The 12,808-nt window shown below is 41.5% G+C and overlaps 1 protein-coding gene across 2 annotated transcripts in view; it reads left to right on the top strand.

Annotated features, from left to right (window-relative positions):
• Nucleotides 1-12,808, top strand: part of GRK3 (G protein-coupled receptor kinase 3) — a 210,248-nt gene that overhangs the window by 174,169 nt on the left and 23,271 nt on the right. For both annotated transcript variants that reach the window (XM_075276596.1, XM_075276595.1), the window contains exons 12-13: nt 5,581-5,675; nt 8,876-8,983. In XM_075276596.1, coding sequence (XP_075132697.1) covers nt 5,581-5,675; nt 8,876-8,983 — 203 coding nt within the window. The remainder of the gene's footprint in view (nt 1-5,580; nt 5,676-8,875; nt 8,984-12,808) is intronic.

Raw genomic sequence — 12,808 nt, 5'->3', positions numbered from 1 at the left:
AAAAAAACACTACAGAAGAAAGCTTGTTGTGAATGCTGGCAAACACCAGGGGTGGCATGCCCCATCTGCATTCTACAATTAATATCCGTTGCTCTCATCCTATGACTGATGAGAGCAAAGGGCATTAGTAACCGTAATGTGAACATATTCTAAAACCTTGCGGTTCTTACATGTTGCCCCAGTTACCGATTTACTTATGAGTTCCAAGAAGGCAGTATACATCTATATCCACTGTGCATACTATATCCAGCCAGGATTGGACAATATATTGCCAACATATGTTCTGCAAGAAGCACTAGTTTTCCATACATGTATGAGACAGAGCTCCCAACCCTCATATTAGTTTTTTTATTTTTTTTTCTTAAATGCTTTTATTTTGAACTAGCCTCTGCTCGCGACTTCGTCTGTGGGTTGTTAGCGTCAATGATCCACCTATATTCAGCAAATTGCTGCCATCGATGGTTTGCCTGCTACGGCATTTCGGCAGCTCTCAAGCTGTCCTACTGCTGACCTTGTTCCTCACACCATGCCTGTGATTGTTCCGGCATCTCAGCAGCTCGATGGGAAGCCATATAATGAGCGTGTTGTTGGCGTTTGATCCACATGCTCCGGCGTTTTGGCAGCTCTCAAGCTGGCCTGCTGCTGAACTTGTTTCTTGCAATGTGTCTGTGATTGTTCCGGTATCTCAGCAGCTCGCTGGGACACCATAGGCATTAATGATCCCCCTCAGCTCCGATCAGATAATATGCAAATGCATGAACACTGAAGGTTAGCGTCTGTTTACACAAAGAGATAACAGCCCTGGCTTTCTCAGAAGCATAGATAAGAGCAGTGTAATATAGTATGTGAACCAAAATTCATAACAGTCGTGAAGTATCGGGATAAAAAAGTAGCCTATATTTTAATCAAGGTTACAATCTATCTATGTGCCGAATTTCATCCAAATCCATTCAGCCTTTTTTGTGTGATTGAGGAACAAACACACAAACATCCAAACACACAAACTTTCACATTTATAATAGTAGTAGGAATAGAATGTCATTCTATAAAAGTTGTGATAACAACCAGATCAGAATAGATGTCATTCAGAAAGCTTAAAGAGGACCTTTCATCAGATCGGGCACATGCAGTTTTATATACTGCAGTAGAAGAGAAAGAGGATCCAGCACCCAGAACTCTTGCACACGGGAGTGGGGTTAAAACTTCGCTTTTATTTTTCACATTAAAAATTCGGACATCTCACAATAATGTGGTCCATATGCAGAGGTGGTACTGTTGAACGCCGACGCGTTTCAGTGCCGTGGCACCTTAGTCATGCCATGACTAAGGTGCCACGGCACTGAAACGCGTCGGCGTTCAACAGTACCACCTCTGCATATGGACCACATTATTGTGAGATGTCCGAATTTTTAATGTGAAAAATAAAAGCGAAGTTTTAACCCCACTCCCGTGTGCAAGAGTTCTGGGTGCTGGATCCTCTTTCTCTTCTACTGCAATTGCCACGGCTCCAGCCGGAGGGAGCCCTTTTTCCTGTGCATCCAGGAGGACTCTTCAGGCGAACACCGTAAAATACATAAACTGTAAGTGAACATGTTTTTTCTTTTTTGGCACCACAGAAAACTGTCTTATTATTAAGGGGCTGAGTGCATGCCATATTTTTCCACAGTTTTATATACTGCTGGAAAGCTGACAGTGCGCTGAATTCAGCGCACTGTCGGCTTTCCCGATCTATGCCCGGTGTAAAGCGCTACCGGTCCCGGTACCATAGGGCTTTACAGTCAGAAGGGCGTTTCTGACACAGCCAGGAACGTCCTTCTGCCTCGTGGCGCCTATCGTGCTGTACTGTGGAGCGGGGAGGAATGCCCCCTCCCTCTGCTCACACAGCTCGTCCATAGACGAGTATTATCAGGAGGGGGAGGAGGCGTTCCTCCCCGCTCGCACAGCGCGATAGGCGCCGCGAGGCAGAAGGACGTTCCTGGCTAACTGTCAGAAATGCCCTTCTGACACTAAAGCGCTACGGTCCCGGGACCGATAGCGCTTTACACCGGGCACAGATCGGGAAAGCCGACAGTGCGCTGAATTCAGCGCACTGTCAGCTTTCCAGCAGTATATAAAACTGCATGTGCCCGATCTGATGAAAGGTCCTCTTTAAAGCGCACACATTAATTTTTTTGGCTTCTGTTGTGCTGTATTGCCCGAAGGGAATGGACTGACATTCATTGTCTTAGCCAACCATCACTAAACCTTGTGACCTCCCCAAAACTCCTAAGCTTTCTTCTTGTGCAGCAGTTCCAGAGCCAAATAAGAAAGGGATGCTTAAACAGCCTCCTTATCATAGCATGCCAAAACCTAGTGTTGTCAGTCTGGAGCAGGATGAACACGCTGCATTGATCATCTGGGTCATAGGAAACATTCCTCTATTCAAACTTAGGCGAATTGCGTAATGAAAAGGAGTTATTTTAGAATTGTGAAATAAAATGGTTTTGTTCAGCTCAATCCACCCCTCATTCCATTACATCACAGTCTCCTTATCATAAAGAGAGGAAAAACCTTCGTTATGAAGGACAGTTTTAATACTTCTAGCAAGAGACTTCAATACAAATCCATCGCACCTCTCAATGTCCATGTCTTTAGTAACGTAGAGGCATTTGTTCGAGGAAGCTACTCCGAACGATTCACTTGGCAGCTCTCTTTTTTAACAAATAATACATTGCATGTGGTGCTATCTTTTGTTGTAGATATATGTGTGCTTAAATAATAGATTGAAATGTTTCCAAAAGATCACCTCTTTGAGAAGATCACTAGGTGCCAGATTATAAAGTAAGCCTGTTGGGTGTTTCCTTATCTGAGAGCAAGGTTTGATAGAAAGAGAGAAGCTGAGCTCTATGATACATAGGTTTATATAATTTATAATTTAGAGTGGGATTAAAAGGCAGTGTAAATCCTGACAGGACTCCTAGGAGAGACCATAAGAGTCCTGCTTACCCCTTCCACACATTATGGTTGACCGCTTTCAGGTTGTGTACATACAAGACTGATGATCACAGTATACCAAGGGGAGTAAGCAGGATTCTCATTGTATCTCCCCAATTAAATGACCATAGCACTCTCCATCATGTGATGTTCTCAAACAGGGCAGCAGAAAGCACCTGACAGGTTTGCTTTAAAGTGAAAGCTTTCGATTTTCTACCAATTGTCGATAATAAGTTTTGTAATATACTTTATTTACACAGTTGCCTAATTTCTGTGAAATCCTGCATTTCCACACTTTCCCTTGCTTCTCTGTTAAAAACAGTTCCCTGCTTTTCATTGTGTAGTGTAGGGGCTAATGTGAAATAAAGAGAAAATGGATTGGGTCACTTTAGTTAGCTGTATTACAGGCATTATAAAACGTAGAGCGAATCTGATCTTTCATATGACACTAGGATGCAGTTCTATCTGTATAATTTCCAGAGATGTCACTGGTTTAAAACAGTGGGATTGGGATATTTACATGCAACTGCGGGGAACAACGATCAATACAGAAACAAGGGAGATAGCGAAAAAATGCAAGGTTTCACAATAAGGATCCAAAATGTGTTAATACAGCTCTGTTACAGTTTCATAATTTATATACTGCTCATAGTCTTTGAGAGGACCAGCCCTGCAGTATACTTACTATATATACTGTATATATACTTACACTATATATATATATATATATATATATATATATATATATATATATATATATGCACTCACCGGCCACTTTATTAGGTACACCATGCTAGTAACGGGTTGGACCCCCTTTTGCCTTCAGAACTGCCTCAACTCTTCGTGGCATAGATTCAACAAGGTGCTGGAAGCATTCCTCAGAGATTTTGGTCCATATTGACATGATGGCATCACACAGTTGCCGCAGATTTGTCGGCTGCACATCCATGATGCGAATCTCCCGTTCCACCACATCCCAAAGATGCTCTATTGGATTGAGCTCTGGTGACTGTGGAGGCCATTGGAGTACAGTGAACTCATTGTCATGTTCAAGAAACCAGTCTGAGATGATTCCAGCTTTATGACATGGCGCATTATCCTGCTGAAAGTAGCCATCAGATGTTGGGTACATTGTGGTCATAAAGGGATGGACATGGTCAGCAACAATACTCAGGTAGGCTTTGGCGTTGCAACGATGCTCAATTGGTACCAAGGGGCCCAAAGAGTGCCAAGAAAATATTCCCCACACCATGACACCACCACCACCAGCCTGAACCGTTGATACAAGGCAGGATGGATCCATGCTTTCATGTTGTTGACGCCAAATTCTGACCCTACCATCCGAATATCGCAGTAGAAATCGAGACTCATCAGACCAGGCAACGTTTTTCCAATCTTCAATTGTCCAATTTCGATGAGCTTGTGCAAATTGTAGCCTCAGTTCCCTGTTCTTAGCTGAAAGGAGTGGCACCCGGTGTGGTCTTCTGCTGCTGTAGCCCATCTGCCTCAAAGTTCGACGTACTGTGCGTTCAGAGATGCTCTTCTGGCTACCTTGGTTGTAACGGGTGGCTATTTGAGTCACTGTTGCCTTTCTATCAGCTCGAACCAGTCTGGCCATTCTCCTCTGACCTCTGGCATCAACAACGCATTTCCGCCCACAGAACTGCCACTCACTGGATGTTTTTTCTTTTTCGGACCATTCTCTGTAAACCCTAGAGATGGTTGTGCATGAAAATCCCAGTAGATCAGCAGTTTCTGAAATACTCAGACCAGCCCTTCTGGCACCAACAACCATGCCACGTTCAAAGGCACTCAAATCACCTTTCTTCCCCATACTGATGCTCGGTTTGAACTGCAGGAGATTGTCTTGACCATGTCTACATGCCTAAATGCACTGAGTTGCCACCATGTGATTGGCTGATTAGAAATTAAGTGTTAACGAGCAGTTGGACAGGTGTACCTAATAAAGTGGCCGGTGAGTGTGTGTGTATATATATATATATATATATATATATATATATATATATATATATATATATACAGTATATGTATTATACACACACACATATCTATGAGAGGGAGAGCTATACGTATATGTAAATTATATATGTGTATGTCATCTAACATCAGACTGTTTCCACTTCTGCATCTCTGCAGAGTGACCAGGCACCTCTATTTTCTCTGGTTTGATGGGAAACTCACCGGTTTCTTCTTCTCTCTTCACCTACACACAAATGCTTTCCGCATGAACAATTAGGGTATATTAGCAACATTTAGAATAGCAAAATAAATCTCATGCACCCTCTTTGGAAAAAGCATGTTATGTTGTGGGGTTTTTTCATCGGAGATTTAATCCTTTACAGTGCATATGAAAATCCACATGAAATTCCATTTGCATATGCAGATTTTGGCTGATATTTTCCATTGCGAGTTCTGGCCTGTGTCTATGTACTCTAATTGTTCAGACTAGTACGCTGACATTGTACCCTGTGCTTAGCTCTTTCAGGAATTCAAGCAGTGTTTTCAGTTGTTACCAGACGTTATATACCTTTTGTTAAGCAGGTTTGCCTGAATTATTGTAACTTCTGTTCCTCTCTCTGTCTGCAGCCAGCAAATATTCTATTAGATGAACATGGACATGTGAGGATATCAGATTTGGGACTTGCATGTGATTTTTCTAAGAAGAAGCCCCATGCTAGTGTGTAAGTACATTACATTTTATAATAGCTTAAGGTTAAATGATTAATTTGACAAAGTTGCAATTCATTAGAAACCGATGGTAAAATACAAGGTTGGATGTATCTCTAGTTATTGTAGTAGTATTTTGTATATTTATGTAGTATGTCATGATAGTAGTAGTTCACTAAAACCATTAATAATGAGGGGTAAAATCTATTACAGTCCTTGGTAAATTTTTGGGATTGCCTCTGACTGTACCAGCAGTACATTCTTGCTAAAGGTATCTGATTATTTCACCACCAAACACTGTACACATTCTGCTGCACCTACCATGGACTGTTTAATATCATAAGTCACTTTCCAGAAATGAAGATGAATGTATTATGGAGTTAAGAGCATATGGCAGCTTAAGGTAGTGAATTGCTCTCAGAAGATACAGTATGGATTGGAAGCGCTCCCTAATTATGGTGGGGTAGGGGGAGGTGAAGTGCTGCTCAGGAATCTCATCTCTACAACAATCGCGGCCGCCTTTAAATAGTACTAATAATTATGAGTCATCGGATGTGATTCATGTTGCCATTTTAACCTGCACAATAGATGCACTCTTCCACTACTGTTAGCTTTCAGGTTCGTTCTCTGTGGCTTTCTCAGGTTACAAATATACTTTAGCAACAATGCTTCTGCTGTAAAACAGTGATAATAAATGCCTTTTTTTTTTTTTTTTTACAGAAGTGTTGTATTCACGGCAGGTCTTCTTTATACATTTATTGTAATGGGATGGGGGGGGGGGGGGTTGAAGTGGCTTCAGCTATTTCAGGGTCTGCACACTATTGCAATCCTGTTTCTGATTAATATTATACAGTATGTTGAAAATTATATTTAACCATTTCTAAAGAGTAAACGTTTTTCTTATTTTTACACAACTTTCAATAGCTGAAGTGCTCATATTTAGTTAAAGGGGTTGTCTGGGACTGATATTGATTGATATATGTGACCTCTTGGCTACTTACCAAGCATAGCACCATTCATTGTATAATGGCTGTGCTTGGCATTGCAACTCAGCCTCATTCATTTGAATGGAACTGAGCTGCAACATGGTCATGTGATGCCTGAGCCGAGGTGAGGAAGCAAAGTTCAATATTACAGTCGTAGAAAACCCCTTGAAATGTATAGAGGGTCTTATTATTTGTTTGGCACTTCACGTGTTCAGAAGTGTACCACATTTTGGTGAATGACCTTAAAGAGGCTGTCCGCCAATAAATAAGTTATTGATTTTATTAATCATTAAAAGGTAACCAAAACCTGAAAACTGTGGTTTATGTTCTCAAATAGCTCTATCCCAACAATGTCTGTAGCTGCACTGGGATAAAACCTTTATACTTAGATTTGTCTGAGACTCATTGGACTTGTCTGTGATGCCCCTGGCTGCTGTGTAGTAATTCACTGAAGCTAGGCTTCGTTGTACTCGTTGTACTGAGGTGTAGTACTCAGTGAACGCCTGCACCATCATCAGGAGTACCAGGAGCAGGTCAACGATACATTTATTTTTGTTTTATTGCATTGTGGCCATTGTAGGTGACTTAGTGTATTATATGGACATGACGGGTTCCCCTTAACAAAGACAGGACTGACATTTACTTAAATATAGGGATTCCACCTGGTGTTCAGAATGTATCACAATGTCCGTATCCACCCGCTGAGCTGAATGCTGGTGGATACAAGTGCTCAGTCAGTCTTTCAAAAGCCAGTTCTCTGCGTAGAGATCCTCCATTCATCCAAGCGGCACATATAAATTACTTTCCGTCCTGCTTGTCAGGGAAGGAGCAGAGCCTCTGAAGTACCCTAAGGCTAAAGCACAACGGGAATGCATCGCGGTTCTTCTCGCAGCGCTTTAAACAGAAAGTTTGCGAAGTTTTCCTCTGCGGACTTTACCATTATATCTACGTGAAAGTCGCCTGCATTTCCGTAGATATAAATGACAAGCTGCGATTTCCAAAAACGCGCCATTTTTGGAAATTGCAGCGTGTCCGCTCTGCAGTTTGAAACACAAAGTGGGCATGAATCCTATCCACTTTGTAGATACTATAAAACGGCACAATTTTTCTGGCCCGTGGGGCCCCGACCTAAAATAGTAATATAGCTAGGAGAGAACATATTGTTAGCTGTCAGAGGGGAGAGGAAACTGATTCTCTCCAGAGTCTTCCCCAGTGGCAAAAATCAGCAGCACCAAAGGGGACATATGGAAGCAGAGGAAGATTAATGGGCATTTTTATTCTAGTTTGTTTTACAAAAAAAGTTTTATTTATATGTTCAATAAATATAAAATATATAGATATGTTGAATTTCAGCTTGTGCAATTCTGTTGTTTTCCCTATAAATAATGTAGGTGGTATCAAAGTTCTCCAGCTGTTGCATATCTACCCCTTACCCATTATAAATATAAAATAATATATCCATTCTTCTCAGCTGAGTGGGTTTATTCAGGATGCCTGAGAAGAGCTGTTAGCCGACAACTACCTAGTCTCTTTCATTTTTAGATAAGATAGATTGAGTAGTTATTACTCTTGCTTTTTTGCTACAAGAATTTATCAGGGTATTAGCTGATATCCTTTGGAGATTATCGGAATTCATTGATCAGAAAGTACAGTAAAAGTCCTCTGAGATTACGGAAACTGAGCCGAATTAACAGAAAAAGATATGCTCTAATTTCTACAATTGTTACAATTTGCGGCTTGGCAACTGGTCACGCATTGTAGCCTACAAAGGCTCTACGCTAACTCCATACATATTGCATGTCTATGGATATTAGTGTAAGTTTTCCTGATGTAACATAATCTACAATTAGATCAATGGTCCTAATTTTATGTGTAAAATTTAATTAAGTTTGTGGGTCAAATTTTGTACAGTTTGGGATCAGAAGAAGTCTTTGTGACGATATGGATCCTGAAAAGACCAAGGCTACAATTTCAATTGAGATTTCTTTTTTTTTTTTTTTTTTAAGAACAACCTTCTTCCATGCTTTAGCCTAGATTTCCCACCCTTCAAACCCTTACTTTCCTGGGTTCATGAGAATATTGCAACAACTTTAGGGCTTGTGCAGTGTGCTGTTACAATGGATAAATCATTGGTATATACGGAAGCACTCCCATTGCTAGATCATGCAACATCAATATCCATGGTCATTGGAAAGACATTAAATGACTTGTATCTCTTTAAATTCCAGAGGAACGCACGGGTACATGGCGCCAGAAGTTCTGCAGAAGGGCACAGCATATGACAGCAGTGCAGACTGGTTTTCCCTGGGATGTATGCTCTTCAAACTTCTGAGAGGGTAAGACTCTTTTAAATGGACGATATGCAGAATCTTAATGTTCACAGTCAGGCTCAGACTTAGCCCACAGGGAAGCAGGTAAATCTGGGGCTTCCACTAATCATGAGAATGGGAGTGTTTAGCTCCCTGTTATGAATAGAGCCATTGTCAGACAAACTCACCTGTGTTTTTTCATTTCATTTAAAGGGGCTCTATCAGCAAAATCATGCTGCTAGAGCCCCACATATGCGTGCATAGCCTTTAAAAAGGCTATTCAGGCACCGTAAATGTTATATTAAACTACCCCCCCCCCCCCCCCCATTTTAAAATAATAACCTAAAAAAGAATGTGCTCTACTTACGGATCAAGCATGCTGGGCGGGCATTCAGGGTGTGTCTTCATCTTCTTCCCCGCCTCTTCTTCCTCCAATGTCTTCAGGTCCCGTCCTCCTCCGGCGCTCGCTCGCGGACACTGATATAAAAAAACGGCCTGGGCGCATACGCAGTAGCATGCGGCTTCTACTACAGCTACTGCGCATGCGCCCAGGCTATCACTGTCCGTTCGGGAGCGCTGGAGGAAGACGGGATCGGAGGAAGAAGAGACGGGGAAGAAGCTGAAGACACACCCAGAATGCCCGCCCAGCGTGCACGTTCGGTAAGTAGATCACATTCTTTTTTTAGGTTATTATTTTAAAACGGGGGTAGTGTAATATAACTTTTACGGTGCCTGAATAGCCTTTTTAAAGGCTATGCACGCATATGTGGGGCTCTAGCAGCATGATTTTGCTGATAGAGCCCCTTTAAGGTAGCGGTTAGCACAGTTGCCTTGCAGCGCTGAAGTCCTAAGTTCAAATTCGACCACAGACAACATCTGCAAGAAGTTGTATGTTTGCCCATGTTTGTGTGGGTGTTCCCTGGGTAGTCCTGTTTCTTCACACATACCAAAAACCTACTGTTACAAGAACTACAGCACTTGGCTATCCTTGAAGTTCCTTAGAAATTAATGGAGTAAAGGGGCCATACGGTGACTCATTGGATAACACTGCAGCCTTGCAGCGCTGGAATCCTGGTGTTCAAAACCCGCCAAGGGCAAAAAACATCTGCAAGGAGTTTGTATGTGCTCCCCGTGTTCGCATAGATTTCCATCCCATATTCCAAAGCCATACTGATGGGGAAAAAATGTACATTGTGAGCTCTATGTGGGGCTCACAATCTACATTAAAAAAAAATAAATAAAAAATGAATGGAGTAGTGGTGTACTTGTCTGACCACTTCTACAGTAAAGGGAGTTAAAGCAATTGGACCCCCCTGTTCATAGGATAGGGGATTAGTTGTTGGAGTAGATAAACCTTTTAATAAATGACCTAGTATATTTTTCTATAGACACTTCAAGGGGCTGAGATGACCTCTAGGCTTGTGAACCAGTGTCCTCCCTGCCTAGTCTTCTGCTGTTGCTGTGGCGTCCCCAATCCCCCATTATCTCTCAGCAACTTGCAGCTGCCGGAAACCTGCTGCTATATAAGCATGTTTTCCTACATCACACAGCTAGGAGGTCGTATGCCTGTTAGTAATTCTGCTGGCAAGGCCCCCAAGACAGAATCTTAGTTAAGGACTAGGCAGCAAGCCACTAGTGGAAAAATATCTGCTTTAATGCTAGTTAAATGGATAGATATTGTATGTAAATGTACAGCGGAACCTCAGAAATAACCTTCCTATTGGCCCTTGTGCACCACAGTCAGACCGCTGCATACCGTTAAATATAAGAACCTGAGAAATGTCTATGTACTTCTCCTTATGGTATTATTATTATTATTATTATTATTATTATTATTATTATTATTTATTTATATAGCACCATTAATTCCATGGTGCTTTACATTTGGGGGTTACATACAATACACAGAATATACAGGTAGATACAATACTAACAATGACTGACTGGCACAGTGGGGTAGAGGGCCCTGCCCGCGAGGGCTTACAATCTATGAGGGAAGGGGGTAGAGACAGAAGGAGAGGGGGAGACTGTACAGATGTCAGTACCTCTACTTATCTTATGTGCACTCATTGGCGTTTTTAGCTTTATTCCTTGCTTGAGTACACATATATAGCATTTCACTACAGTTGATCTAAAGTACTGTATATGGTGCCATTTATTTCCCCTACAAATGAAAAATGCAGCCAAGGGAATGATGAGGACCAGTTTGTCCCCCATTAGGATTTGCCACCCAGCTTTTCCAATATCGAGTGTAACAGTTTAAATAAATGAAAGTATTTTTTGTTCATTTTGAGTGCAAAGGGCTCTGTTAAATGCTTAAGAAGCCTGGCCACAAATGGTGAGCACTACAGATAAAGTACATTTGCAGAATTCAGTACATTCAGAAGTGATGAAACACAAGACATGAGCGGCGACTTAAGTACATAGTCTTTCCAGCCATAAATTGCGTAGGAGCGGAGAGATTCACAGGTAGTCAGCTGTCATGTAAAACGGCCTGTCAGCACATTACAGGAACCAGTTCACCAAAGTACTCAGACAAAATCTCCCTACTTGGAAATATATTGTCTAAGAATAAAGTAATAGCTGCCTAGGTTAAATTTTGTTCTCCAGGTTCATTTGGAATGAATAGCTCTGTTCTGTATCAATACAAACGTAATTATGTGGTAGGAAATGGCGTTTCCATCTGCCTCAACGTATAAAGCGCAACATGGAACAAAACCCATCAAGCGGCAGGCGTATCTCTAGTGTGCTGTAATACACAATGAAATGTGCAGTACATCATAGAAATAGATTTTACTGCATATATCTACACTGGAATGAATGTGGAATGGCTGTTAATGTGGTCATTCTTCTATATGAGGTCCTTGATACGGTTATGTCTTTATAGACCATTATGTTAAAAGCAATATGTAGTTCATATGCGTTGTGTACTTAGTTTTATTTGGATTGAAAAACATTGGTTTTATGAATAAACTGCATATGAGAAACTTGCATGAGAAAAGCTATTTTTTTTTTTTTTTTAGTTCTTAGCATAGAATGTGTAGGGTGGTCTTCTAAAAGGGATCTAAAAGTATTCCCATGATCCTCAGTTGTAGTAGACAGTGGGGTTGAAAAAAAACAGCTCATAACCTTTCCTTTGTCCCAGTTCTGAAAGCTATGATTGTGAAGGGCTGAAGTATTTTTTTTGCTCCCCTTTCCCCTGTTTTCTGTTCTACATCTGTGGTACATAGGAAGAAGGATGTCAGGGGCAGAGTAAATTAGATATTGAAGCCCTTGCTCCTGAGTATACTTATTTATACCAATTTTTACACTTTGTGGTTTGGACCACTTCTGCTGGTCCACATTTGCTACTGAGGTATTTCAGTTTTCTGGCTTGTTTGCTCCAGAAATCCCCGACACACACACTTTCTCGCAACAGTCACTAGTTGACAAAGACAGATTGCAGAACTGAGCAGGCATCATGGCCCACCTTATTTAGTGTTACCACAGAAAACGCATGAAATATGTGATCAGGGCTCTCTCACACAAAATATATCCGACTTGTACCGACGCATACCAATATTGTGGGTACACCCTACTCACTACACACATGTGTGATCCTAATGGAGACTCTACTTCCTCTCTCCCGTCCACACTCGCTTACCACACTAGGCTACACAAGAGTGAAGCAACCCTCTACAATCTCATATCTACACAAATAGCTGCTACCACTCGCCTTTGTATGATAAGCAAGATACCAATATACCCTCTGACACCCCCCCCACCCCCCAAGCTACTTTCTGCAACATCACATGTGTATTATTATTTTTCACTATTCAGTGAGCCTTGGCTCCTCAAGTCTTCAAACTGACC

This window comes from Leptodactylus fuscus, chromosome 1 (assembly GCF_031893055.1).
Source record: "Leptodactylus fuscus isolate aLepFus1 chromosome 1, aLepFus1.hap2, whole genome shotgun sequence".
In the NCBI taxonomy this organism is placed as follows: domain Eukaryota; kingdom Metazoa; phylum Chordata; class Amphibia; order Anura; family Leptodactylidae; genus Leptodactylus; species Leptodactylus fuscus.
Note: the sequence above shows the minus strand (reverse complement) of the source record. Positions and strands in the feature narration are given on the sequence as shown.